This window comes from Apostichopus japonicus, chromosome 2 (genome assembly GCF_037975245.1).
Source record: "Apostichopus japonicus isolate 1M-3 chromosome 2, ASM3797524v1, whole genome shotgun sequence".
NCBI lineage: Eukaryota > Metazoa > Echinodermata > Holothuroidea > Aspidochirotida > Stichopodidae > Apostichopus > Apostichopus japonicus.
In genome coordinates, this window is record NC_092562.1 from 24,929,726 (window position 1) to 24,956,824 (window position 27,099).

At 36.6% G+C, this 27,099-nt stretch overlaps 1 protein-coding gene across 7 annotated transcripts in view; it reads left to right on the forward strand.

Moving 5' to 3' along the window:
- The first annotated feature begins 1,387 nt into the window (after positions 1-1,387).
- LOC139983419 (AP-3 complex subunit delta-1-like) overlaps positions 1,388-27,099 on the forward strand; it is a 63,554-nt gene continuing 37,842 nt past the window's right edge. For 6 of the 7 annotated variants that reach the window (XM_071996969.1, XM_071997002.1, XM_071996978.1 and 3 more), the window contains exons 1-9: positions 1,388-1,653; positions 7,980-8,075; positions 10,594-10,755; positions 16,280-16,387; positions 18,747-18,812; positions 19,681-19,744; positions 20,367-20,506; positions 21,611-21,684; positions 22,661-22,710. In XM_071996969.1, the coding sequence (XP_071853070.1) occupies positions 1,558-1,653; positions 7,980-8,075; positions 10,594-10,755; positions 16,280-16,387; positions 18,747-18,812; positions 19,681-19,744; positions 20,367-20,506; positions 21,611-21,684; positions 22,661-22,710 (856 nt within the window). In that variant the 5' untranslated portion in view covers positions 1,388-1,557. The remainder of the gene's footprint in view (positions 1,654-7,979; positions 8,076-10,593; positions 10,756-16,279; positions 16,388-18,746; positions 18,813-19,680; positions 19,745-20,366; positions 20,507-21,610; positions 21,685-22,660; positions 22,711-27,099) is intronic. The other variant, XM_071996994.1, reaches the window with a different exon arrangement.

A 27,099-nucleotide genomic window follows, 5' to 3' on the forward strand; every position in this document is an offset into this window, starting at 1 on the left:
TTCCCACCATTAACCAAGACATATCTGCACCCATGAGACGGACCGCATCCGTAATGAAATTTGGTATATATACAAAATATCATGAAGCGCGCGAACAATTTTGGGGATGTAGTTGCTACGCACCTGCACCCAAGCAAATGTCCCCCCCCCCTCCCAATATTTGAAACAAAATATTTGAGACAAAATGAGGTGAAATCATACTAGTTGCTTATGTAGGAATCCTCCGAATTAGAGTTTTTTTCTTGTTAATATCTTAACAATTTTTTTCCATTCGAAGTAGCTTGAGTTTGACCCACAGACATTCATTAAAAGTCATGGTCGTAGGCAGGATTTGCAAAGTTGTATGCACGACTATCTGAGCGGAGCGCCACCATCGGTTGGCGCGGAGCGTACAAGAAAACTTTTGGTTTTACAAACCCCTCAGATGGCCGGAAACGGCCCTTCCCGAGTGTTCATTCTGGTTCCCTGGCCTCTTGCTAACTTGAGACACCTCAATTTTTATGTAGAAAAAGGGCACATTTTTAACCTGAGGAAAAGTGGGGGGGGGGGCACGTGCCCCCTGTGCCCCCCGGTTCCGCCGCCCTTGCATCACGCTAAAAGTTGGAAACCATACCGATGACCAAGTCTCAGCCCTTCAGCAGCCTAATATACAGTTTAGGATCGTGGGGCCCCAATTAGTTCGAGGGATTACTTGGATATCCCCCACCCGTCTATCCCCCCCCACCCGTCCTTCGTGCAAAGTGACGTCAACATCATCCATATTTCTCAACTGATCTGATGTCAAATCTATTTATTATATATCTGTCCGAGTAAGGTTGTCAATATCACCAAGATGAACATTGCGAACTGCATAATCAACCTTTTTCTGAATTTTATAGCACAGTGTGTCCCAATGATAATTTTGTTTGTCTGGTCAAACGCGAAAGCGAATTACAGTGTTGTCTCTCCTTTTGTTGGCATTTTTCGAAATAATGTGACAATAAAATTTGTCTTTGAAAAATTAAGCATGGTTCTTTTTGGATAATGTTACTGGTATGCAGCTTCTGTATATATTGAAGACATGGAATTCTGTCCGTCAACAGTTCCAAACTATAATCCTTTATGGAAAATATGGCGCTTTGATTGCTACGTGAAATAGTGACGTATATTCAATATTTTAGCCTTTGTTTTGGGGTTCTTAATCCCTTTGCCACTTACTATAATACAATGCAAGAAAATGATTACTTATTTATTATCTCACATTTACTGGTCTATAAATAGATTGATTTCGCTCGGAACCTACGTAGGTACGTGTCGGTCATGTGACCTACCACTGCACTACTGTGCAATATACACCGTCTAGCGATATGTATTCAAGCTGAACGATAGGATAGGCTACGTTAACAGCAAACCAGATACACTATAAACCTACATGTATGTACTAGCACTGTGATGGGGAGTTATCACGAAAAATGTTCTTTACCTAAAATGAGGTTTTATCTATTATAAGATCATATTTCAGCAATTCGCATCATTTACTTTTCGTTCGAAATTTTATAAGAAAATCGTGCTTTCACGATGGCTTTGAAGAAAGTCAAGGGAAGTTTAGAACGCGTGTTCGAGAAAAATTTACAAGATCTTGTTCGAGGCATTCGGAGTAATAAAGAAAATGAGGTTTGTATTGACGTAACGTTATGTATTAAGCTTAGCCTATATAGAAGTAAAACCTAGCCATGGGAACTAACTGTGTAGTAGCCTTACAGTTACACTAACAGTTAAACTAACTTACAACAAACTCGTCGTTAATGGAAAACTGGTATGCTATGGCAAAGGTGCCAAGCATTTACGCAATAAGTGTGAGACCTACAGTAGTTACTTAGACCGCTAGATAGTGAATGCGCAGGAAATATAGCCCTGTTAGTGTTACTTGTTAGTGTTACTATGTTATTGTTAGGCCTTACACTAAGTTACACCTGATCTCAAGCTGTATCAGTACATAATGCAGGACCACTGAGAGATGTACCCTAGCATCAGCACACCCATGTGCATGTGACTATTTTTCCTACTCTACTGCTAACTTATATTTCCCTACTCTGCATCTGAGCATCCTTGCATCCAGGCTAGCCTAGCTTCTTATAAATAAATGAACAGCAAAAATGATAACAGCACAATGTTGGACAGTGTAGTCAAGATTTCCCAATCGGCACCTGAGCATCTGTTACATCAACTTAAGAAAATGAGCCCTGGACTTAGCCTAGCCTAGACTTTTTTATTCTTACACATGAACAAAAGGATTAAAGGAAAGTTCTCAGAAACCGTGCTCGCAATTTTAGTCACAATACCAATGAGTAATTATGTGTCCCCAACCCACTCACAAGGGCAATGTCAATGGCTATTTTCGCACACTTCAGGGTATACGTGTCACACAGACAACCACGGCCCAACGCGGGACAGTTGCTGTAATATTGACTTTTATAATCAGTCTCGCGGGAAATGTTTTGTACAATATTGCCATTCCACATTTTTTTTTATAATTTATATTTTACAGTATGCTACTTTAGTCAGTAAACACTTTTTTTCTGTATGAATTTGACTTCAGTTCAGTGTTCCCTCTAAGGGGATTCCCTTAAACTTACTCAGTAATCCCGCAAAGAAAACATTTGTCTGCTGGAAACCCCCCCGCATCATTTTCTTGCATTTGCGATATAGTTATACTCAATGCACAACCTATTCACTTGAGCGTATAAAAATAAAAACTCTGACAAACAGTAGAGAAATTACCAATTATGTAACGTGGTACATCTTTCCAATTTTACAAAAGATTGAGTAAATATATAAAAATACATAAAAAAATATGTAACCACAAAAACACCACTACAGCTTTTTCTACAAGAACATGGAAACAATATTGAGCATTACTTAACCATGCCAAGTGGACTAAAACTAGTGTTTGCACGGGTTATCCGGGTACCCGGGTACCCGCCCGACGTGATACTACCCGGTTCCTAATTTATTACCCGAATCCTAAGCAAAGTGTGATTTAAAAAAAAAAAAAAAAATGGCAAACCGACGGTTAGGCAGATTTCCCATTGACTTAGTGTGGTGTTAGGCTACCATGTGTTCGAAGAAAACAACAATAACGAAAGCTTTCCATAGATATCTTATAACTGCGTCACAATTTCAGCTAATAAACAGATGGCTAGGCTAGACTACTCCCATTGACTTAGTGTGGTGTTAGGCAACCATGTGGTCGAACGTAACAGCAATAACGAAAGTATTCCATGGATGTCTTATATAACTGCGTCACATCTCCAGAAAATAAGCAGATGGTTAGGCTTAGCTAGATTTCTCATTGACTTAGTGTGGTGTTAGGCTACCATGTGGAAGAAATTATTATTTATTCATTCGTTTATTTCAAAGAAGGAAAGGCTGACAAGGAATTTTACGCGATGTTTATGGATTATAGACGGGATAACTAAAAAATAGTAATCGCAAGTGGCTTTTTACTAATCGTTTATTCCAAATGCGATCAAATTGCGCGAATCGCGCAATCTCGCGGCTAATGAGAACCATGGGCCTGCATAATAGATAGTAGTAGTATTAAAAACTGTTTAAGAGCTAAATTGGATATTTATATGGTTTGATCCAATAAACGTGCACGAGCTAGCATAAGCAGCGGGCAGTTCGATGTTAGTAGTAATGCTAATTATAATTAAATAATTTATTTATTAACAAGTTAATGAAAGAAACAGAAGCAAATAAAAATTATTGAGGGAGGTTTAATACCTTATCTTACACCTACGTATTTGAACATGAAAACATTGTCAGTAGAGAATATAATGCATTTATTACTGCATCCAATATGTAATTTCTTGAAAATCGTGATACACGAGGGTAAACAAAATTTTTCCGGGTACCCGGATACCCGACGGGTAACGGCCCTCGGGTACCCGGTTCCCGATTTTTGGACCCGTGTAAACACTAACTAAAACATTTGATTTCAAGGTTTACTTTCATAAAGATGGCCGTAGCTAGGGACCTTGATGTCGTGCTATGCGTGTATGGTATGGACTGTGCCTCGTGTTTTCATGGGGAATAGACAGTTTTTCATGAGGAGTCAGTTGGCTTGAGGTGTGTTTTACTTACCTAAATGTTACAGGGATATTTGACCTACTTTTCTTGAACGTCTAAGATACAGTAGTCTTTCGCATAACTTTACCGATCCTTTACTGACTGACCTAATTAATTCTAGAGTGGAGACAAAACAGTTTACTCCATGAAACGTTCCCTGGAAACATGCCAAAAAAAGGTTAGCAAACAGGTGTTAGACGGGGTGAGCTCACAGTTGTTTGGCAAGGTACCTGGGAAAATTCCCATCACATGTACCGTGAGTATTGGGTAGGGTTAAACACTGCAGTTGTAATATGTACTGTACGTACAGTGCACGCTATTCATTGTTAGGCAGTCTAGAAACGGGGCTTTGCCAAACAATGTTTGTTTCATAATATCGGAAGTTTATGATATAACTTTTTATAGATTGTAAGACAGATTAAATTTCTTTTCATTTTATAACATAATATACCTACTCTAATTTGTCATCAATTTTAAAATTTTCATAAGTTTTGTGACAATGCAAAAAGTTATCAGTATTTTGCATCCGCAACTGCAATTTTTTTTCATGCCAGACACGCAAATATACCAACAATTTCGGGGGCCTTTGCCTCATGGATCCCCACAAAGGTTTCAACCTCTTGACCACACTGGGGCCCTAAGGCGGGCCCCTGGACCGCACGCCATTATGCTTGCAGGCTATGTGTGCTCTTGTGTTCGCTGCGCGAACACCGTTGGGAAATCGGCAGTTGTTTTTTAGTGTGTTCGCGGGAAATCAAACAAGGTTTATCAACACTGCATAAACAGAGCTTATTAATCTGGAAGGACTGTACTTATAAATGTTTTTTGAAGGTCTACGGTAACCTAGGAATAACATTGTCCTAATTGCTCTAATAGGCATTAGAAATCATGAAAATAGCTGCAACTCCCATCAAAATCCTTCAAAGATTGACCATTTTACAAGTCTTTTCTTAAGTCTAGTTTCATTTATGAATAAATATTAGCTAATTATGCACATTGATGATCAAGGGAGTTACTGTCAAATTTTCTGATATGTTATTCCTTCGTATTTACAACCTTCGTTTCAAGGACACTGAACACAGGTTTGTGGCCAAGACGATTTTGTTGAAATATTTTACCGTCTTCTTTGAAAGTCCTGAGGAATAGGGATGCACCAGATATCCAGTCTGGCCGGACTATCCGGCCGGATAGTGAGCAATTATCCGGTTCCGGTTCTGGCCGGATATTTTTCAAAATCCGGCTGGATCTTTTTCAAAATCTGGCCAGATCTTTTTCAAAATCTGGCCTGAATTATTCCTTAAAAAGGTGTTGGTATTAACTTAAATCAATGTAAACTATTTCCAAAAATTAATAAAAACATTCAAAGTAAGAAAAAATTAGGTTTAACATGTTTAATTTATATTTCTCAATGATCTGACTCACTAAATGGGGTCTTAATTTCACCTTTTTCATAATATGCGTATACCTCACCTAACATTTGCTCCTTGTTTCATACTTCTAAGTAATGATTTTCCTTTGTGTAATGAAAGAGTCCGGTTCCGGCTGGATTTTATCCGACCGGATTTCATGTACTATCCGGCAAAATCCGGTTCCGGCCGGAACCAAAAATTTGGATCCAGTGCATCCCTACTGAGGAACATCACATTATTCAAATGATTTATACGTGGGCTTGTTATTAGGGGTTAACTTTATATTAAGGGTTAACATAATAAATTTGATGAGCGCAACACTCCATGTCATAGTTTGCACAATGAGTTTCCCAGATTTATCAAAACTTCAAATGTGTATAGCTTGGCAACAAACAGAGCTTTTAGAAATATTTCAACAGATTTTGAATGAGATTATCACACCCAGCAAATCTAGTGCATACAGTATGGGGCAAATTGGCTAGATGATGAGATTATCACACACAAGAAATGTACTGAATATGGGGCAAATTGGCTAGGTGTCTGTACAGTAGTATATTTCTGATTAATTTGTTGCAATAACTTTTCTTTTAATTATTGCATTTGAAATCAATCCAAGAATGACCACAATCACACCACCTCGCATCAACACTTGTAAATTTGATTATAGCAGTAAGAATTACACCAATAATGACCGAGGCCAGTATCCTTGCACAACTTTGGGACTTTGGGACTAATATGGGATGGATCCCTATTTATAGCCGAGAAATACTGTTATAACTGTCAATGTTGACCTTTTCCAGAGGTCAATTCTTTGATTTGTTCATAAGATGACCCTTTGACCATGGAGTTATAGCTCCATGCTTTGACTAACACAAACCTGCTACACCACAGCAGAAGCAAAGACCAGTGTGAAAAAAAGTTGCAGAACTTTGTGAAAATTCAAGACCTTTTTTTTTTACTGAAATGTCTGTCTTTTATTGCATTGCATGATATTTAATACAGCACACTCTTTGTGTTGACACTATTCTTTGACTGTACTATTTAGTACATACAACTGCAATGTGTGAAGTGTGAACAGGTCACAAAGGGATTTGCGTGTGTTCACCAGGCGCTTCATTAATCATCTGCGTACCAAAGGCTCGCCAAATATTATTGATTGGATGTAGAAAGAACTGCACCGTGGTCGTACCGTACCTTATACTGTGACAGGCTTGTACAGTGTGTTGCAGTAACGAGTTCTTCAGCACACATGCATATATGTCCCTGTGTGCAGTAAGTAATATTATTAATTACAAAGTGCAATGCATATAGCGATGTACATAGTGCCATTGAGTGTGGGGTTAAATGGAGTATGTGCAGTTTATAAGTATTATTGGAGAATGTGTGTGTGTGTGTGTACATGTATAGTACTTGTGACATCTCACCAAGATTTATCATAAATGTCCAGTAATGTCTGCGTGGATTTGAAAACTTTGAGAGTATGATGTTGAAATTCTTGTCAAGTAGAAATTTAAACCTGGATAAGATACTTCAGTGCAAATTTTTTAGCAGAATTTTTCAGCTTGTTCCAGTTGGTTTTCATGAGAGGTAGCCTTAAGTACTATCCTGCAATGAGAAGAAAAAGTTGGTCGTGGGATAGAAACACTTAGCAATACAGTATAGTAAAATCTAGCCTTTCAACATCAACCACAAAAACCTTGATCAAATGTCATGAATGACAGTCAGTCCCAAATGATTCAATCATGAGGGCTTTGAAGGTCATTCAGTAGTATTACCTGAATATGCTAGATAGTCAAAGAGAGGCCATTCAGTTTTATCCCAAATATGCTAGATACTGTAGTCAAAGAGAGGCCAATTAGTATCCATCCCAAATATGCTAGATAGTCAAAGAGAGGCCATTCAGTATTATCCCCAAAATGCTAGAAAGTTAAAGAGAGGCCATTCAGTATCCATCCCAGATATGCTAGATATTCAAAGAGAGCCATTCAGTATCCATCCCAAATATGGTAGATAGTCAAAGAGAGGCCATTCAGTACCCATCCCAAATACGCTAGTTAGTCGAAGAGAGGCCATTCAGTATTAATCCCAAATATGCTAGATAGTCAAAGAGAGGCCATTCTTCTTCAAACTTCAAGGAGCATTTCATGACTTTTCTGCCACCTTTTTACCTTCAAAATAAAATAAAACTGTTAGCAAACTGCTTATCCAGTTAGAGAGCCTGTGTCAGAGAATACATGTGTAAAAGTAAGTTGGCCTGACATTTCGATCCTAGCAGGACCTTTTTACCTTATTAGAAATGTACAGTACATTTGTCTGTCCACTTTATCCTACAGTACCTCAATGTGTAGGAATAATTTGGATTGGTCTGAATCTCTGCAGTCTGCACCTTCTGATGTCAAAGTAAAAATGAACTATTGCTGACTATGATAAACTGTTCTCTGTTTTGCTTTCTCTCTACAGGCTAAATATATTGCAAGTTGCATTGAAGAGATTAAAAATGAATTGAAGCAAGACAATATGGCCGTCAAGGCCAATGCTGTTGCTAAACTCACATACGTAAGTATCCATTGTGTGTTACTTTATGAATAATTAACAGAGATGAGGTCCTCCCTGTCTCTGGTTTTTCACTGAATCTAGTTTTCATCATTTGGTTTTCTGTATAGTAGCTCACATGTTCAAGTTTCTACACGGGGGGGTGGGGAGGTGGGGTGGGGGATCAAAGTCTGCACTTCTGCATTGTAGAGACAATTAGCTTTGTACTGTCGCATTCTTTAACTGCACAGTCTTCTTGACTTAGATTCAGATTTACAGCTTTTTCTCTTTAATCAAAACAAAGGTGATTTCAGGCCTAGAAGTTCACATTTTGCTTGAAATGCAAACTAATAAAGAAACTAACAAAGGATATATATTTAAAATTAAGTTCTCACTGTCTGACTGGCATTCTCCTGCCTTTACAGGCTGTACAGCACAAATCAGTTACTGAACAGGTTTTTGAGAGCAGCCCAATAATATTTCCTGATAATAAGCAGCACTATAATACATAGTTTATATGCTGCCGTTTTGTAAACCTGTATAAAGCCTGATAATAAGCAGCATTTGTAATACATGACTTTATATAGTATTGTACTGTAGGTAAGGAAATTATCTTGATTCATTGACTGATGATCGTTGTTAACCTCCTCATCCTGTGCTTTATGTTCTAAGCACTATATTTGGCAGTGCTTTGGCTAGTGCCTTTACATACAAAATCTGTCCGCTAAATCTACCGGCATTTAGCCAGCGAACTGCCCTAATTTCAAGGCCAGTAAGCGGGACTGTTGACAAAATGAGTCAGACACTTTAGCTCCCAGATGCTGCCTCTAGACAATATACCGTTCCATAAGAAGTCAATTTGATTCAAATTCTGCATCATACACTCTTCTACTTTTCTTTAAAAATCCAAGTTCTTCCAATTTAGTACACTTCTGCAACTGATATCACCATTTACAATATGTTCACAGCTTGTTAGGTTTGGTCCTCATCTAAACTATCGGTCACTCTTCTGAAATTCTAATTTGCTGTAGTTATCACAAGAATACTGTACAGTCCCGAAATGTAAAATTTGCTGGTGGCTGCGAAAAAAACAACGACTTCTGTAAATTTCGCAGACAGCGTGTATTGGTGTTGAGCACTATGTATTATTTACAATACCTGTGATTTGAGTCACGATTGTACAGTACTACAAGATCCAACTTAATTCTTTACTGACTGTACATATTCAAACCCACATTACCAAGCACTGTAAGTGTTGGCGGGCCCCAATTTTTTTTTTTTTTTTTTATAATTAAGGTGATTCTATTTTCTAACAGAAGAGAATTTTTCTACAAAAGTGTGTCATTGTTTATACTGAATGAAATAATGAATGGTACTTTACTGTACATACAACTTAATACAAATCCATGAATTCACACATTGTCATTGTATTTGTACACAGTGTACAGTTACTACAGTACAGTTTATGTTACTGTGCAGCGCAACAGTATTAACCCAGGTCGTGCTAGATGCTTCAAATATATTTTATATAGGCCCTACATTGCTTTACTGTATATTGCACTGTAGATCAAACTCTTTTTACCGTTATTGCTAAAACTACTCAGAGAGAATTCCACCAGTGAATTTGCATCTGAGTACAGATCTACGTTAAGTTCAATACTATTAGTTTTGACAGTGCAGATTAATAATCGTTATTGACACACACCTCCATTAGTGCCCTATCTGTGATGTGCTGGTTTATAGCTCAATGTCGCTGTAGATTTGATATCCACTATCTGCGGTATTTATAGCGATTAGCCGCCTCTCAATTCCGTGAGTTCTCCTCATCTGCTATTTGGTATTTTGATGGCCTCGGGAGTAAACAGATCGCTGGACTGTCTCGTATCGAGAAAAGCTCTTTTTTGTTTTGTTCTCCTTTCGTCTGCCAGTTTTTACAGTGGTGTGACGTAGGACAAACTGAGGGATAGCATATACAGTAGACAATGCTACATGACAGAAGGGTTGTACCTTTTGAATGCAACATTCAACTGGTTTAAAGCCTGCAATTACCTATAAACTGAATCACAAATCAATGACACAATGTCTGATATTCTCACTTGTATATAAATTTTGCTGTCTGAAGTACAGTAGTTACAATTAATGACTAATAATGACAGTTGGCATCTGGGTCTGAGAGATCAAGAAATTCAAAATCAAAATTAGCGGCAGTTCATTGTGCTACAGAGCTTAGTTGGTACATGCAGACGGGATCATTCTTAGCAATACTTCATGGAACACTTTCCTCTAGCTAATGTACAAAATGTATGTATGTACAGTATATAGACTGTATATATTCTATGTTTGAAATTTTTTCCTACAGTAGTTTGCTCATGTGGGAGGAGGGTGCCGGCGTTGGGTAGGGGGGGGGCATTGATAGACTTGTCAGTCACCCATTTCCTGTATCTTCCACCTATTGTACGCTATATATACTGTATAGATACTGTACTACTAGGAAGAAAAGTCATTTGTTTTGCTATTCGCTTATATTTTCTTTACCGTTCAGATACAAATGCTGGGCTATGACATCAGTTGGGCGGCCTTTAACATCATCGAAGTCATGAGCTCCTCCAAGTTTACCTTTAAGAGGACGGGTTACCTTGCTGCATCACAGTGCTTCCATGAAGGTACCGAAGTCCTCATGCTCACGACAAACATGGTCAGAAAGGTAAGGGACAGTTTACACAATACCCACCCTTGGAAGTTGGGAAGAACCCCCCTAAATGGTTAATAAAGAGGCATCATTTATTTTTGTGATCACAATCTTTCATAGCTTGGATTGTCGTTACACTGGGAAGATAGCTGTTTGCCTAGATCCCATTGTGATGAATGATGAAAGTTGCAAGCAAGTGAGAAAAAAAGAAAAGAAAAAAAGGTGGTTAAAGCAGATTTTTCTTGAAGAATTTTCAAATTCTGAAAAGAACCAAACGAATATAATTTTCTGATAAAATGAGAGGTTTGAAGCAAATTTAAAAAAAAAAAAATTCTCAAGTGAAATACTTAAATATATGTATATAGTCCGAAATGTTGTAAAAGGTATTTCCCTAGTGATAAATTTTTAAAGTTAGGTAAATTCCAGGTCAATAGCAGAATTTGTTTACATGTTGAATAATTGCACAGAAAAGAAAAGCAAAAAAAAGGGGTTAAGAGACGGAAACATTTAATTTTGTCCGAGGATGTTTTTTGTTGGTTTTTTGGGGGGTGGGGGAGGGGTAAGTATTATTTCAATAAATATGTTTCCATTTATAGAGGCATGTGCAGTATGAGCAAAGAAGACTAAAGAGAGAAAAATAACTTTAGAAGGATAAGGAATGAGCAAGTCATGTTTTTATTATGCAAATTCATAAAAACCAGCCAAATTGAGTGGTTTACATACAAAGTTTGCCATCCCAATAAAACATTCTGTTTAATTAAGTTTCAAGGATCTACGTAGGCATTGCCTCTGTGGCTAATTGAGTATGTATTTGAATGCAAGCATCCTCTCAGTGTTTATATATACAGGGAATGTTTATTTAAAAATCACAAAACCAGCAGTCTGTGTGTGTGTTTGAAAGTTTGCTGACCGTTATCAAAACTGAAACCGAAGAAGTATAAATTGGAAGTTTATTGCAGGATGTAAACATCGACCTGTGTTGTGTGGTGATTGAATCAGAACGATTGGTACCATTATCGATAATTTCCTGTCTCAATGTGCGCCATCGAAACCAGCCTACTTCCTCACAAATTTTTACTCTCTTGTCGAGATATTTCAAATAACGTGTCTACCACCCACCTGGTGATGAAAAGAGGTTCCAAAATACTATAAAATACTAGAGAGTTTTTCCCCACTCTGGTGAGAGGGTTGTGGGTCGGCGGGGGGGGGAGGAGGGGTGCCTTAGGGATTGGCAACAGTGCATCAGACTAAATGTCCAGAAATACTATGTGGAGGTAAAAGACTTTTGAATACTATATATATATCTGTATGTACACATGTAGTAGAAATAACTGTGTGAGAATTTGGGTTGCAGTTCAAGGACAATTTGTTGATTGAAATTGCATGAATTTACAATATTTACTTTTAACATAATTTATAGTACAACCCACACCGCTGGTATCTTCACTCTTCGAAAGTTCTATTGGACTTTTCCATCTGCCTGAGTCAAAACAATAAAATGTATTGGTAACACTATTACACTATAGTGCTCACCACTTTCTGGCCATGAAAATGGGCAATAACAGGGTGTGCGTGTGTGTGCGTGTGAGCCGGACAACAGGGCTGAAATGTTGTCACTAGGGCATACAGTAGGGCTGAAATGTTAGCAATATGGAAAAAGGTTTGGTCAGTGTTTCAAGACCGTGCAAAATAAGAGGAGAGGGATATTTTCTTTCTTTTAGTATTTATTTCCCAAACTATTGCGGATTTTCTTTCCCCCCCCCCCCCTTCATAATGATAATAATTAAACAATTGTTGTGTTGATTTATTGCCCCTCAACCTCACCCTACAACTGCAGGAACTGAACAGTCCCAATCAGTACGACACTGCGGTGACTCTGTCGGGACTGGGCTGTTTCTTAACCCCAGAGCTCTCGCAGGACATAACCCAGGATATCATGGGCTTGGTAAGGTCGTTGATGATCATGGTGGTGGTGGTCCACGCCTGGCCGACTCTGCAGCAGAGCTAGGGGAGAGTTTGTGGTTCGAGCGATTACCAGCAAAGGTCGTCAATTTTTCGCGGCGCGTGGAATATTTCGTAACTTGCGCGTCAAAGAGAATACTGCACACTGTTTGTGAATGTAGACCTGAGACATTCTGTACAAAAGGATAACTTAAGGATCATATGATAGCCTGCTTTCTCTGTTTATAAATACCTATTAAATATTGCTCTAAATCAACTTCCTCTGACTATTAATATTTTTCTTCTTACTTGGAGATTAAGAGCTGCTGTTTCACAGCAAAATTTCACATATATTTACAACAATATTATAGTTTTGTACCATTCGTGAACTTTAGCACATGATATTTGTTTAGTCACCATGTTCAATAAAACATTTGGCAAAAAAGACCCGTAATAATGCATATATATATTGAACAAACTGTACAAAAATCAATCTAGAAGTTTATTTTTAGAACAGAATGTAAGTAAGTGTACACTTTACCACAAACTAGCCCAGACATCTGCCTTACTATTCTGCCTTACAGGTACTGTACATGACATACTATACACACTGAAACATGACATATATGTGTAAATTCTCTCAATGTACAAACGTATTGGATTTCGAGAGACGATGGCTGTGTTGAAAGTAAGAAAATAAATAGTCCCTAATTCACACCATTTTATCCATAATTTGTAAGTCTGTACTAAATGCCAGACACAATATCACACTCTTTCTGTAAAAACAGTACAGTTAGAATGAGGAAATGAGGAAAGAGAGAAACATGATATTTTGTTGAAATTTGTTCCATGATATTAGCCAGAACTTTACGTACGACAACAGAGCATTTCAATCCGAGTATACACACTACACGTTACAACTCTAGTACATACAGTATGCTGTACAATTGACTAAATGTGTTTGTACAGAGAATGGAAATACCAATCATCTATATAGTGAGTTGTTTGTATTCAATGGAGCTACAGTATTTGTATTGATTCCTTATTTCAATAGACTTGGTGGCTGGCCATCCATCCAGTGGAGGAAGGTCAAGTTGTTGTCGTCTGTGCGGGATGTTTTTTAGGACCATGGGAAAGAATAGCTAATGACCTTAGGTCATTACAGTTTGTTCCAGTTTGCTCAAAATTGCTTATACTTTCCAAAAGTACTTCTCAATGGTCAGCAAATGATAGATACTGTAGATACCGAAACAAATTATTACCCATTTTCATTTAATAACTGGCAAAACAGCCTGATTTTGAAAAACTGTACAGTACTTCTAAAATGTTGCTAACTGTGCCTGTGTGCTTCTAGTACTACTGACTGCATGTTTACACAGATACTGTATATCAGTTTGTCTTCTGGTTTCAAATCATGACTTAAGTGTTAATGATCTAAGGGAAAGCATCGAATAAATTAACTTTTGTACCGTGAGCACTCAGGAAGTTATAAAGGCTACTCAACATTCAATCCAGTCGATGTCAGCCGACGTCATGAAACTTACTGTAACAACAACGACGACAGTACTTTAACACATGTATAGAGAGGAAATTAATAATACGTTCTCACATCGTGTGTCCATTGCATGTAACATAACATCTAAACATACTGTACAGTCAAATGAAGTAACATTTGGTGACAATAAATCTTGATCAATCTGAAAACACTTTATATGGATACTAATATCCCATCGTAACAAAATCCATTAAGCTCTTCTTGTCATGTTACTTGTAAATAACCTAGACGACAACCTTTGAACATTTTTCCGAGTTTGCTTCTTGGGAATGTTGCTCATTACGTAGGAAACTGTGGACAAGGATAGTGCAATCACAAATTTATGAGTCAGTATTACTCATCATGAAAATGCATAAATTTGGTGAAAAAAACTTTCTGGTAGACTTAAAGTTCAATCGATTTCAACCAATCTTTGAGTAATACTCGCTAGGTTTGATAAAATTAGCGAACGAAAGCGAAAAAGCTGCCCTTGAAAGAGCTAGAGCATTTTTGGATAAAATAATGTGAATAATTTTGCTGCATGCTACTGTACCTTTTAAAGCCAATTTTGTTCCTTTTTTTAATTTCACCTCACTCTGGTGACATGGTTACAACTGATTAACTAAATCACCTTTTAAGTGTGTTATTAGCAATTTTAATGCACTGTTCTAAAATATGGGTATCACAAAATGTACAGTAGATCTTGTAACCATCTCGTTTCAATTTGGAAACCTTTCAACTTGTTGTTACATACAGTTTTGTCAATCATGGGGAGTTTATGTGGATGTAGATTTAACAGAATGTGTTTTTCATGGTGGCAAAACTAATAATATGCGTCAGCACATTGTTAGATCTATGTAAATAAATACAGTGTTCATGACATGAAACATAGTGTTCACATGTATATATCATACATCACTCCCGGCACTATAAAATAAAATAGGTCCTTTTGCAATGGAAAGTACAGGTAGACAGTCTATGCAGGTTCTCTTTTGCAGTTTATTCGACGCTGATAAATATTTTGAGACCTTTGCTGGCAAACGCGAGCTCCACGATGCGACCTCAAAGCTCTGCTCTCTGTCTGACCGGCAGTGAACTACCTGCAGTTAGTGGTACAAGTAGTAGTGCGTGTGATGGCGTGTACGTAAATGCAACATTGTACTGCACTGTACCCTGTGTATATTTTAGATGCAGTTATTATGGTTGATAATGCAATTTGTTGTCATGTGCTGGAAGCCCTCTATCCTAGACCCACATTGAATCTTTTGATAGTTGGACTGGATCATCATACATGTGGAATATTTTATTTCCCTCAATTTCTCAATATATGGGTATATTATTTATCCACTCTTTTGGTAATAATAATGTTTTATGGTGCAGTGGCATCGTCGATTAAAATACTGTACTGTTTTGTCTTTTGGGTACACTGCAGTGTATTTATAGATTGTCCCAACATCACAGAATAACTTCAGTGTTTTTTTTACACAGTGCAGTAACCAACAATACAATCATGAGCCTCTCTGTCGAAGCTCACTGTAATGTACAGTTTTGCAGACTTGCACAATAATATTACTGCTGTTGTGTTGTGTTCATATTGTTAACATCCAAAACTGGCCATATCATGTACACAACTGAACAGGCTGTAGTTTACATTAAATAGCTCACCTCAAGTGTACTCATGCAACCAGAATCACCAAAAATTTGCCCGTTAAAGTTGCCAGAAAGAAAAAGAAAAAGGAAAATAGAAATTGTTTAGTTGTTACCTGTAACACTGATGATGTTATACTAAAACTAACATTCTTGCTGACAAATTGCATTAGCAATTAATTTTTGCTGTGTGCCTGTGTATATCGATGTGATCTCATTGTTGCTGCTATTATTACTACTATTATTATTATAACTTTGGTGCAGTTCCCACGTGACCTTACCACCTTCCCCTTCCACTACTACAGTACTGTATGTACCAACTTCTTCCCTCGGCCCAACAAGACTTTTGTATTTTGTATTTTTTTTTCTCTCTTCCCCTTGGTCCACCTTTGTACCCTCGGTCTCTTTTTCTCGTAGGATGTTAATAGTGCCAATCAGTATGAAGCCGGTATTTCCATGAGTGGCCTTGCATGTTTCACGTCCCCGGACCTCGCGAGAGACTTAGCTAATGATCTCATGAGTCTGGTGAGTCTTGTTCAGTAACTTTGTAAGGCCCGGTCACGACACTAAGACCCGATCTGTATAGCCCAGCTCACGATATGGTCCGAGGTTGACCTACATACAGTAGTGTAGGACACCAATTTATGTATGTACATACACACCCATATGTACATAATACTGTGCATTTTAACATCTCCAGAATTATAAATTGCGAGTTTTGTGGAATAGTCTAAGTAGCTTCGTGACCCAGCCTTACAATTAATGTTTTAGTATCTAACACATCCGCAGGACTTGAAGTACAGTACCCTACTATATACAGTACACAGTACGTTATACGACGCCAGTGGTACCATGTTAACAGTACCTTGCATATTATCCAGGCTGTACTTTATACAGTTGGTCTGCCCAGAGTACAGTATGTACTGCACATGTCAGCAGCTACATGGTATTGGTCAAATGTTACCAGTTCCGTCTGCCGTACAGTAGGTAGAGCACATGTGGAGGAGTCAGACACAGATTGTTGTCAATAAAATAGAAACCAGATCTATAGCCTAAAATAGTATTTGTGGCAAGTAGTCTAGTGGTAAATATACTGTAACTTACAGTATCTCAATATTCACATGGTTTATTGATCTACCATGTAGTTCTGTCTTATGAGCTAGAGCACACATGTGGATTCAGACAACTGTAAAGATTGTTGTCAATAAAATCTATATAAAAACCAGATTAAACCTAAAATAGTCTCTGTGAGAAAGCATTTAAATCAGAACCAATGTTAGAAGTCATTAGGAAGGCAGGCTCAATTTCTGGAGAATTTTGTTCACATTGCATGAAATTTCATCAAGACAGTCTGCACCTTACTTGAGCGTAATTCGTACGTACAGTACAGTAGAGTGAACTGCTTGCTAGACACCTCAAAATGAAACTTTAAAGAGCCGCTGTTGAATATTCAAATCTCTCGAAAGAAACTTCATCCAAAACACATTTTCTGTACTTGTACAGAATGAGAATTACCCACATGGAGACGTCTGCATAATTTTAATATTGTGAAGGTATCATATGAAGTTGACTTGAAAAGGCTACAAATATGGACCATGTTTTCCGCGACTACAGATTGCGATAAATTAATGGACTTTACAGTAGTTATTTCACGTAGCAAGTTTGTAGCTTATGAATTTTACTGAAATAACTATTTAGGTTCTGTACACGTCCAAAAACTAGACACATGGAAATTTAGCATTCGTGTAGTAGGTTGTCCACTTTGCATCCAAAGTTTTGCTGGTATCTATGGTGCTGTATATTGTACCATTCTTGTACTTCAAGTCCCGTGAGGTGTCTCGATTGATATATATAACTGATGAAGGTAAGCAGGTGAGTTTGTTGTTGATATATTTTCATTGCTGTGCAGTTATTGTACTCTGACTGATGTTGTGTTTTCATTAATGTGCTCTATTTACATGTTTTTTTTTCTTCATTGTTTTCTATATATATTATTTTAATCTACCCCAAAATGCTTTTTTTAGAACTAACACATTTTTTTTTATTCTTTTTGTTCTACTGGAAATATTCTGTACTTGTTTCATAACTTTGGCTTAACTTTTTATGTAAATTATCTGTTTTGGGTGATTCTTTCGTTTGCCCGTAAACCCAGCTTAAAAATATCCAACATATCCCACCTGAGAATAGTGTTAAGTTAAAACAACTGTATCCCTATGTTGCTTGCATAGGCAAGATAGAAAATATCCACAAAGTAACAACTCTACTGTGATTTTTGCCCATTTTTAATGTCAATCAATGTATTTTAGCCCCTTATCTTAAGTGGGAGGGTAAACAATGATTGAGTAAGTTTCTCTAAAGGTCATCTGTAGAATTGTTCTTTTCTGCACAGAAAACTTTATTTTTTTAGCCCCCTTCAGTTGTCAGTATTCTCAACAATTACTGTAGACAGGATATTTCTGTCGCTTAGTAACCATTAAGATTGTGCATATATGTATATATTTTATATATTTATATTGGGTGGGTAAAAAAGCAAAAGGAAAAAGTAAAAGGAATTTAAATATTGTAAACCAAATACAACAGACCTACTGTACTAAGGTACAGTATGTACTGTACATGTGCACAAATGAAATTCAGTAATGTATTTGGTGGCTTACTGTATAGGATAGAAGAGAAACGTGGAATTAACAAAGTTTGATAGTCCTTTCTATTTCCCCAAGGCGATTTGTACTCATTTAGGAATTTCCTTTTTGGGGTTATATTCATCTTCAAATGACTTTCTATGAAGGCTCCCTCATACCCTCTCTTTTGTTCAAGAATGCGAAACCGAAGGTTTGCCAATAAACATTTTATTTAACCATCTGTCTTGGAATTCTTCCAAACCCAGATGGCGTCCACAAAACCTTACGTCAGGAAGAAGGCTGTACTACTGATGTACAAAATATTTTTAAAGGTAAGTTTCCATAGAAACCGTATGTATTTTTATAGATTTCAAATATGCTAGAGATGCCATTATCTGCTTTTGTCTTTTGCTCTCCTTGCATTCAAATGGTCTGCAACAGGTTTTGCCATTTTACTACTGCTTCTGTAAAGTGGGTAAATATCAAGCAAACATTAAACGGAGGATCCACCCCCTAACCTTTGACCTTAACACTTTGTTCGTTAAGTGTGTCGTAAAGACACTAGTTTATACTGGCAGGTGGAGAGTGGTAAAGGTCTGAAATCGTATGGTAAGATGATTGCAAAAAATCCCATGGTTATTAAGTTGTTAGATGACTGTAATGATTGAACTGCATCACAAAGTACTAAAATACATCAACCATACAATACCATTGACCACCCCCCCCCCCTCCCACCAAAAAAATAAATACAGGCTTTGGCTACACCAAATGGTTTGTCTATAATGTGCTAATTTTAAACATGAATCACCAGAACTTCTCGCATGCAAAATTGGCATTGTAATTAGTGGGTTTCATGCTGGTTTGCAACATCATTTTGTGGTGCATTGATGATTGGCGCTAGACTAGGTAGTTGTATAAATGTTTTCTGAAAGTAAATAAAAAACGAATACAAGATTTCTTCATTTCTGTCTTTACTTAGTTTTCATCTCTTTGCACGCTAGCTTGGTTTCCACCTAGTCTAACATATTTGTAAATATTGATAGGTGAGAAAAACGGTAGTAGTTCATATATTCTTTTAACAACTGCAATAGAAATCTTGCCAAGTTGAATATCCCATGATTCCATGAAGGTATCCTATCATTTTTAAAATGGAAGATTTGATCACCAAATTTGTCATGTTTTATACCATACCTTTTTCAGTTTCCCGAAGCATTGAGGCCAGCATTCCCAAGACTGAAAGCAAAACTAGAAGACCCAGATCCTGGTAGGTTCTCTCTTCAAGTCAAAAGCTAGCCTCAGGGGGTGAGGGAGGACGGGTGGGGGATGTGGGGGGTCAGAGGTGAAGACTTGTTTATGTACCCATCTGTACAGGTTTACCAACAATGAGTCTCTGTTTAACTTTAACATGATCCTTATTAATAATTATTATCTTTTTCATAAAATAATTAAGAATGTCATCTCTTTGTAGAACAAGAGCCTGTTCTAATGTTTCCATCAACATCAGTCAGTTTCACAACATGCAAATATTTGTCACAATTAAAATATAAGTATATGTGTCTCTTTGTGGATGATCTGTGTTAATTTTCTGCTAGAGTGCATTTTGCAAATTGTGCATTACCATGATTATTGGCTCATTTGGAGGGCCAACAACCGTATATCGTAAATCAAAGGCATGGAACTACACTTAAAAAAAAAAAGGTATTGCCAATAGAATATTATTATTATATTATAATAATTAATATAATATCTTGGGAAGTTGAATTTTTCTTGTCTATTTCTGAGTTTGACATTAAAATTCTGTGATTTCATTTCTTCTAACAAGCTATTTCTCACATGAATGACCATGTTAAGACCAGATTCCATTCGTCACCTCTCCCTGCATGCAGGTGTGCAGTCGGCTGCAGTCAACGTCATCTGCGAGCTCGCTCGTCAAAATCCAAAGAACTATCTCTCCCTGGCTCCGCTGTTTTTCAAATTAATGACCACCTCCACGAACAACTGGATGTTGATCAAAATCATCAAGCTAGTAAGGAACTTTACGAGAGGAGAAACGTTTTTTGCTAACTAGTGTCCTCGAAGATAATTGGAAAACAGATCCCTTTTCTTGAAACATCAAATTCCATTTTATTCAAAATACCGATGAGATTTGTCAGAAATGTATCATCGTTACGAATTCCTTATTTTTGAGGCGCGAAACATAGTCAGAACAACAGAGTGTTTGAATTTATGAGGTTTAAGATATCATGGGAACATACTAAGTGTAAGGTAAACAGGTATTTTCAAAATGAGAATGTTTTCTCCGGGAAACAGTTGTATAATTGCTCGAAGAAATAGGTTCCTTCCCCGTGATATGAAGATTTTGCCAAACCGTTCATTACTAGACAATGTTTATTAATAAATGGAGAAAAGCTATATATAAAAGGGCAGTTTGCACTGAAATTGCAATGTCATACTCAACAAAGAAATATAATAAGATGCTGGGAAACATAATCTGATACCCTAGGTCTGTCATTGTCTCAATAGGATGAGGAAATTGGGTTAGAAATTTCACAGGGGGTTGCGAATGAAAAATAGATCATTACTTTAAATTTTGTGGGACACAAAATGTTTTTTTTTCTTATTGAAGGGTTTAAGATGTCTCAAATTGGGACCAACCAATTTTCAGGAATTTTCCGGTGGCAAAACAATGGAACAATTATCTATGAAAATACTCCACACTGTTAGTTGATAACAGCATCTCAATATCTTGTCCCTAACAATAAATATATGTGTGATTGAATGGAACCTATTTTGATTGGCTAGACCATCGCTGCCACCGTAGAGTGGCTCGCAGTAGGTGGCCTGTTACTGTATGTCATAACAGCAAATGCCCTTCAGAGGCCCTACTTTCTTATTATGATCTTATCGTTGATTTATCCTTGAAACTTGATACACTTCCAAAAAAGATGCAATGCAAACTGTTGTATCAATAGTAGAATCGAGTTATATAATGCTAATCAATCGGTGATACCATTGTAAGGAATATTGACTGTCTCTTGTGTTTGATTAATTGTGATATAATAACAACATTTGAAGGAGAAATGGGGTTGTGTATGTAAATTTCTCACATTTGACCTTTGTCCTTTCACAGTTCGGGGCACTGACACCTCTGGAGCCAAGGCTAGGAAAGAAGTTGTTAGAACCTCTGACTAATCTTATTCACAGGTAATTATCCTTTGTATTATTTCGTTTATTGTTTTTGTAAAGGGGGACTGCTCGTTAACAGCTCTGCTTCTTCAGTCCTCCTCCAGCTCCTTGTAATTTAATTATTCACCATTGTATTTATATTATGGTCTCAAACTCAAATCATTTTCTTCAGCAAGGCGCTTTCCGTGACTAACAAGAACTTCTATAATTTGTTCTTTAGTAGAATTAATCATTGTAACGGTAGATATTTCGACCAATTCATAATAATTGTAATCTTTGCAGGGGTGGATATTAAGGGTGTTGGTAAATATGGTTTTGGATCATCTTGCTCCTGTTGAGTGTTGTAAGTCTGCTTCTGGGTTAACTACAGTAGTTTCTCTGTGAAAGTTAGAAACCAACAGCAAAGTAAGCAGGTTCTGAATTTAAGAAAATAGGGAAAAAATGATGAAAAAGTGGGAAACAAAAATCAAAAAAGGGAAGGGGGAAAAGGATAAAGAAAGATATTATAAAAAATCATCAGCTGCAAAGAACTCCGACTATGTATCTTACTTGATACGCTGCTTTTTACTCTCACCAAGTACTGGCAGTAATATATTTATTTTCGTCTGATTTACGGTCTCCTCCCTTCCTACTTCAGACTCGCGACCAGTTCATCCCATCAAACCTGAGCAGTCTCCACATTTAACCTCCCAAAATATTCATTACTCAATTATTGATAATTTATCAAAACAAACCCTCTCACTTTTTGGAAGCTATGAGAGCTAATAAAGCCACTGCGAATTTGTTTTACCATTGGTACGTAAGCCATGTGTTCTCTATGTGTCACTTGTTAAACCTTTGCAAAGGTTGCTTAACTTCCCATCTCAATTTTTATCTGAGCTAGACTTTTTGACATTAATTGTTTATCATTCCATAGCAGTTTGTCCTTCTTTCTGTACTGTATGAAAATTTCCAGCAAAAACACACTTTAATTTACTATTTTCTACCTCTTCAGCACCTCTGCAATGTCCTTACTGTATGAGTGCATCAACACAGTCATATCAGGTAAGTTGCATTTAAGAACATTCTTCTAGGTCGTCCATTCGAAAAGAGGAAAACTTTTGCAATATTGCCTGAATTCATGACAATTTAAAATGTCACACATCTATTATCCCTTAAGGTTCATAGGTGGTCTGTGTGTCTGGACAAAGTCTGAATAAGTTTTGAGAAGTATCTCGCTCCCATAGACCTTTGTCTCCTTTGGATGTTAAACTGTTGACTTTGAGTAAAGCAATTCTTGGATTATTAAATCAAGGTTCCCATGTGGTCTGGAAAATGTAGGGAACAAAATGAAAACTTCATTTCTAGGTCTTGAAAGTCCTTGAAATTTTAAAGTTTGCTTTGGTGAATGCGAGGAAAGTTCCTGAATCGAGCACTTCTTATATGTTAGGACTTACACGAGTGAAGTAATTTGGAGACTGTGTGAGATACTTTAAAGATTTATAAATCAAACTGCGGTGAAACATGATGAGTACTGGGCATGTCATGTTTGGTGTTCATGACTCTTTGAATGGTCCCTTCACAGCAAATTGGTGAACAGGATTTTTTTCCTATACTGTAGGTAGCCTAACACTTGTCTCTCATTAGTATGTAGGCTTCATAGTTAACCCATACGATGTATTTTTGGTCTTGTGAAAAAGTCTGGAATTTCATTTGTTTAGAATATGTGAACTGTGATTACTAAATTGCAACACTGTGACTATAACACCCAAAAACCTCCATATCAGCTATAAAAATGGTTCGTTGTGGACAGTTACAAACAAATAAGCATTACTCGGAAATCGGATTCCACAATTTTAGTGAAAACTTTCTGCCATTGATTGGTGCCGGTTTCATTAGAGTGTTCGAAGAGGTCTTTCGTGATGTTGCTTTTCTTAAAAGTTATAAAATAATTTGTCAAGATTTGGTGAAATTGAGGTAACGTGGAAATCAGTTATGAAACAAAATGATTATGTGTGTTGAAGAAGAAGCAAACATGATCTACTTCTTTTGCATTATGTGACATATGCTGCTTGGAATGGACAAAATTATAATAATAATAATAATTCATTCTTAGTTGAAGGATAAATGTGGAAGGTCAAGGTTTTTAGTTTTGGAAGGCAATTTTTTTAACAATGTGGGGTAAAACAAAATTGGAATAAATGTGAAAATCTAATCATTTCCATTGAAATGTGTTGGACTTGATTAAATTTTTAGAAGAGAAGGGGCCATTTTCTGTGAATACAGAGGCAGTTGTGTTCAATTGTGATACATGGTGAGGTCGGGTGGGGGAGGGGAGGAGTGTGGGAGGTGGGAAAGCATGGATGGTGGCGGCCATAGTGTATATGCACCATGCCATGATAGTTTCTTGTAATTTCAAACCCTGTGCGTTGTTACTAGTCAAGCTGTGACAAGATGGAGTGTCACTTCTTAGGAATTCTAAAATTATTGATCGATTTTGCTTTTCAATGTTCACAGCATTCCTTAATTCAGTTATCACAAATTATTTGTAGAAGGCAGCATTAAAACAGTTGGCATGTAGCAGATAGCCATGGAACTGTTGGGAGTAAGTGAGGGGGTGGGGGGGGGGTGGCTGAAGGAGTGCATAAATGTGGGTCTGGATGTGTGGAGGGTATCATGGTAGGTGAGATTTCACAATATATGGCAGAGCAGATATTATTATAAGGGAATGTTGGTTTGGATTAGCTGAGAAGGGTGACTTAGTATTACTGTTCCCTTGTAGAGGTAAGGATTGATGTTCTATGTGTAGAATTCGAGCTCATTAATCAGTCAATCTGTGATCTATAGTTTAGTTTCCTCTTTTTTTCCCCACTCCTATTACTCCATGTCACGCATGCCTCAACATTCCAAACGTACAAATTCATTCGACTTTGTAAATCTCTCGCTTTCAAGTTGTCACTAAAACCGTTCATGTTTATAAGACCTGTCGGGCAGGTTTGACAAAGAGAGAGAGAGGTGGAGAGGAAAAAAAAGTAGAAAAAAAAAACATGAAAGGATGAGTGAAATTGTTGCGATGGTATTTGAGTTTGCTTTGATTTTTTGAGGCGAGAAATGGGAAAGATACTTTTTGAAAGAGTAATTTGACCAAAAACTGTGGTCGTCAACTTTGCCAACACACCTTCAGTTCAGAGCCAGTCTCTTGGCTCGGTTTTTAAAAACGAAAAATGTTACATAAATGGAGTGTGTTAAAATAGAGACTGAAAAGAAGTTTGAAGAGGAAAAATGTTAGGTTCAGTAACTTCAAGGTCATGCGTGAACATTTGATGACTTTTAAGATTAATTTTGTGGTTCCAATTCATCTGTGTATGGGATTGTGTACAGGTAGAATATTTACACATCCTTGGCTGGAGTAGTGACGAAGAACTTTTCATTGTTTTATCATTGATTTTTGTGAAACTATATTTGCATCTATAGTTGTCAGTTTGCTGTGATATCTGTTTTAATATCATTTCTTTGTCTGCTAATAATGTAGATCCAACTTAGATCAACTGTCAGAGTACCGCAAACAGATGTTAGGCAAATTATTTTGAATGCCCAAAATTGAAAATGTTTAACCTCTGATATATTTGCAGTTAATACTATAACAAACAGTGAAAACATTGTCTGTTAAAAATTTCCACAAAAGTAGATTAGATGTCTTGGATTTTAAATATTATAGTTCACATTGATAAATGACTACTCCTGCTATAACGTACACAATATTTTCAAGACATGAACACATTTTTAAATCATCAATTCATTATATTTTGCACCGGTTTTAAAGCTGTAAGATATCACCAGATTTTTGAAAGAAAGAAAAAAGCGGGCAAGTCTCTCCCATTTCCGTAAATTTACTGGTCTAAGGTTTGACTTTTAGACATTGATGTTGATTTCCTTATTGGTCATATCGTCTCAAATGTAAAGTCTAAAATGGGGAAAAAAAAAATCAGTATTGCCTGACATCTCTGATACTGTAGGGTGGTTGTGGATGTTGATAAATCTTGATATTATAGAATTTGCTCATATGTTGTGTTTCACTACTCTACATTAGAATCGTTTCTATCATTTATGTATTTGAATGATTTTCAAACCTTTCGCTATTTTTCTTTGTGTCTCTTCTTCGGTTCACATTTTTTCATGGTGGTGTTAAAAGGATCATGACATACCAGTTAATTTTGGAAGAAAGTGTCCATTTTGTTTGAATATCTCCAATATTTCAGATATTTTGCTCAATTTATCAGAAAATGCCCCCCCCCCCCGCCCAGCTCCCTCAATTGAATGAATACTTTCTAGATGTTTCACCTGTTCCCATTTGGATTTTTGTGAAAATTTTCAAGACTTATAAATTTGTACAAATTTACATCTACAATGGGCCCATACAAAGTCATATTTATCAAAAATTTTGGAAGTTGTCTGGCATAGATTGTCAGCATACTTGAAATTGCAATTTACATTTTGACTTTTTCACAATCTGGTGGTTTTATGATGAATTCTTAATTATACGACAGATGACATAAGTGGAGAGTAATTTGTTACCCAAGTCCATCAAATTCACATCAGTTGTGACAAAATTAAGCATCAAGCTTGACAGATTATCAAATCATAAAAGATAGAGCATTATCGCATTAATTTTGTGGGACACAGAATTTACAATATTTGAACTAAAAGGTTAACTATATGATACTATGAGCATTCATATTTTTGCAACCACATAGATCTCTTCGGTTGAGATTTTTGTCAATTAATGTTAGCCAAAAAATTAGCACTAATGTTCACTTGGACAACCAAGATGTAAAATGCAACTTTTTAAGTTAATTAACACAGTTATGTATGATACAGGACTTCCATCTTTTTTAAAGAAACTCCTTTGCAAATGATACAAAAAAAAAAATTTTAATTGATAAAAGAAGTTTTAAGAAACTTTATTGCCATGACTAATGTTACACAGCATGCTTCTCGTTCTCATTTTCACAGTTGGTGTATGTTTGGTAAAGGTTAGAATGAACCACATTCATTAAAGCAAATAGTTGTTAATGGGTTACCATGGTTACCACTCCTAGCATGGTAATACCTTTTACCAACGCCCTCGCCCATCCCTTTCCCTCTTTTTACAAAAGCAGTCATTTTTTTAAGCAGTTTCAGAAGCACCATATATCTATCCATACAGATATTGATTTACATATATGCATATATATATATATATATATATATATATATATATATATATATATATATATATATATACATATATGCATATATATATATATATATGCATATACATATATATGCATATATATATTATAACAGAACACATCCTTGTTAACTTAAATGTCACTGTGTGTTAATTTTGAGCTGCATATGATCCCATATAGTTAATCATTGTGCAAAATCCATTCATATTTGCTTGCATGCTAT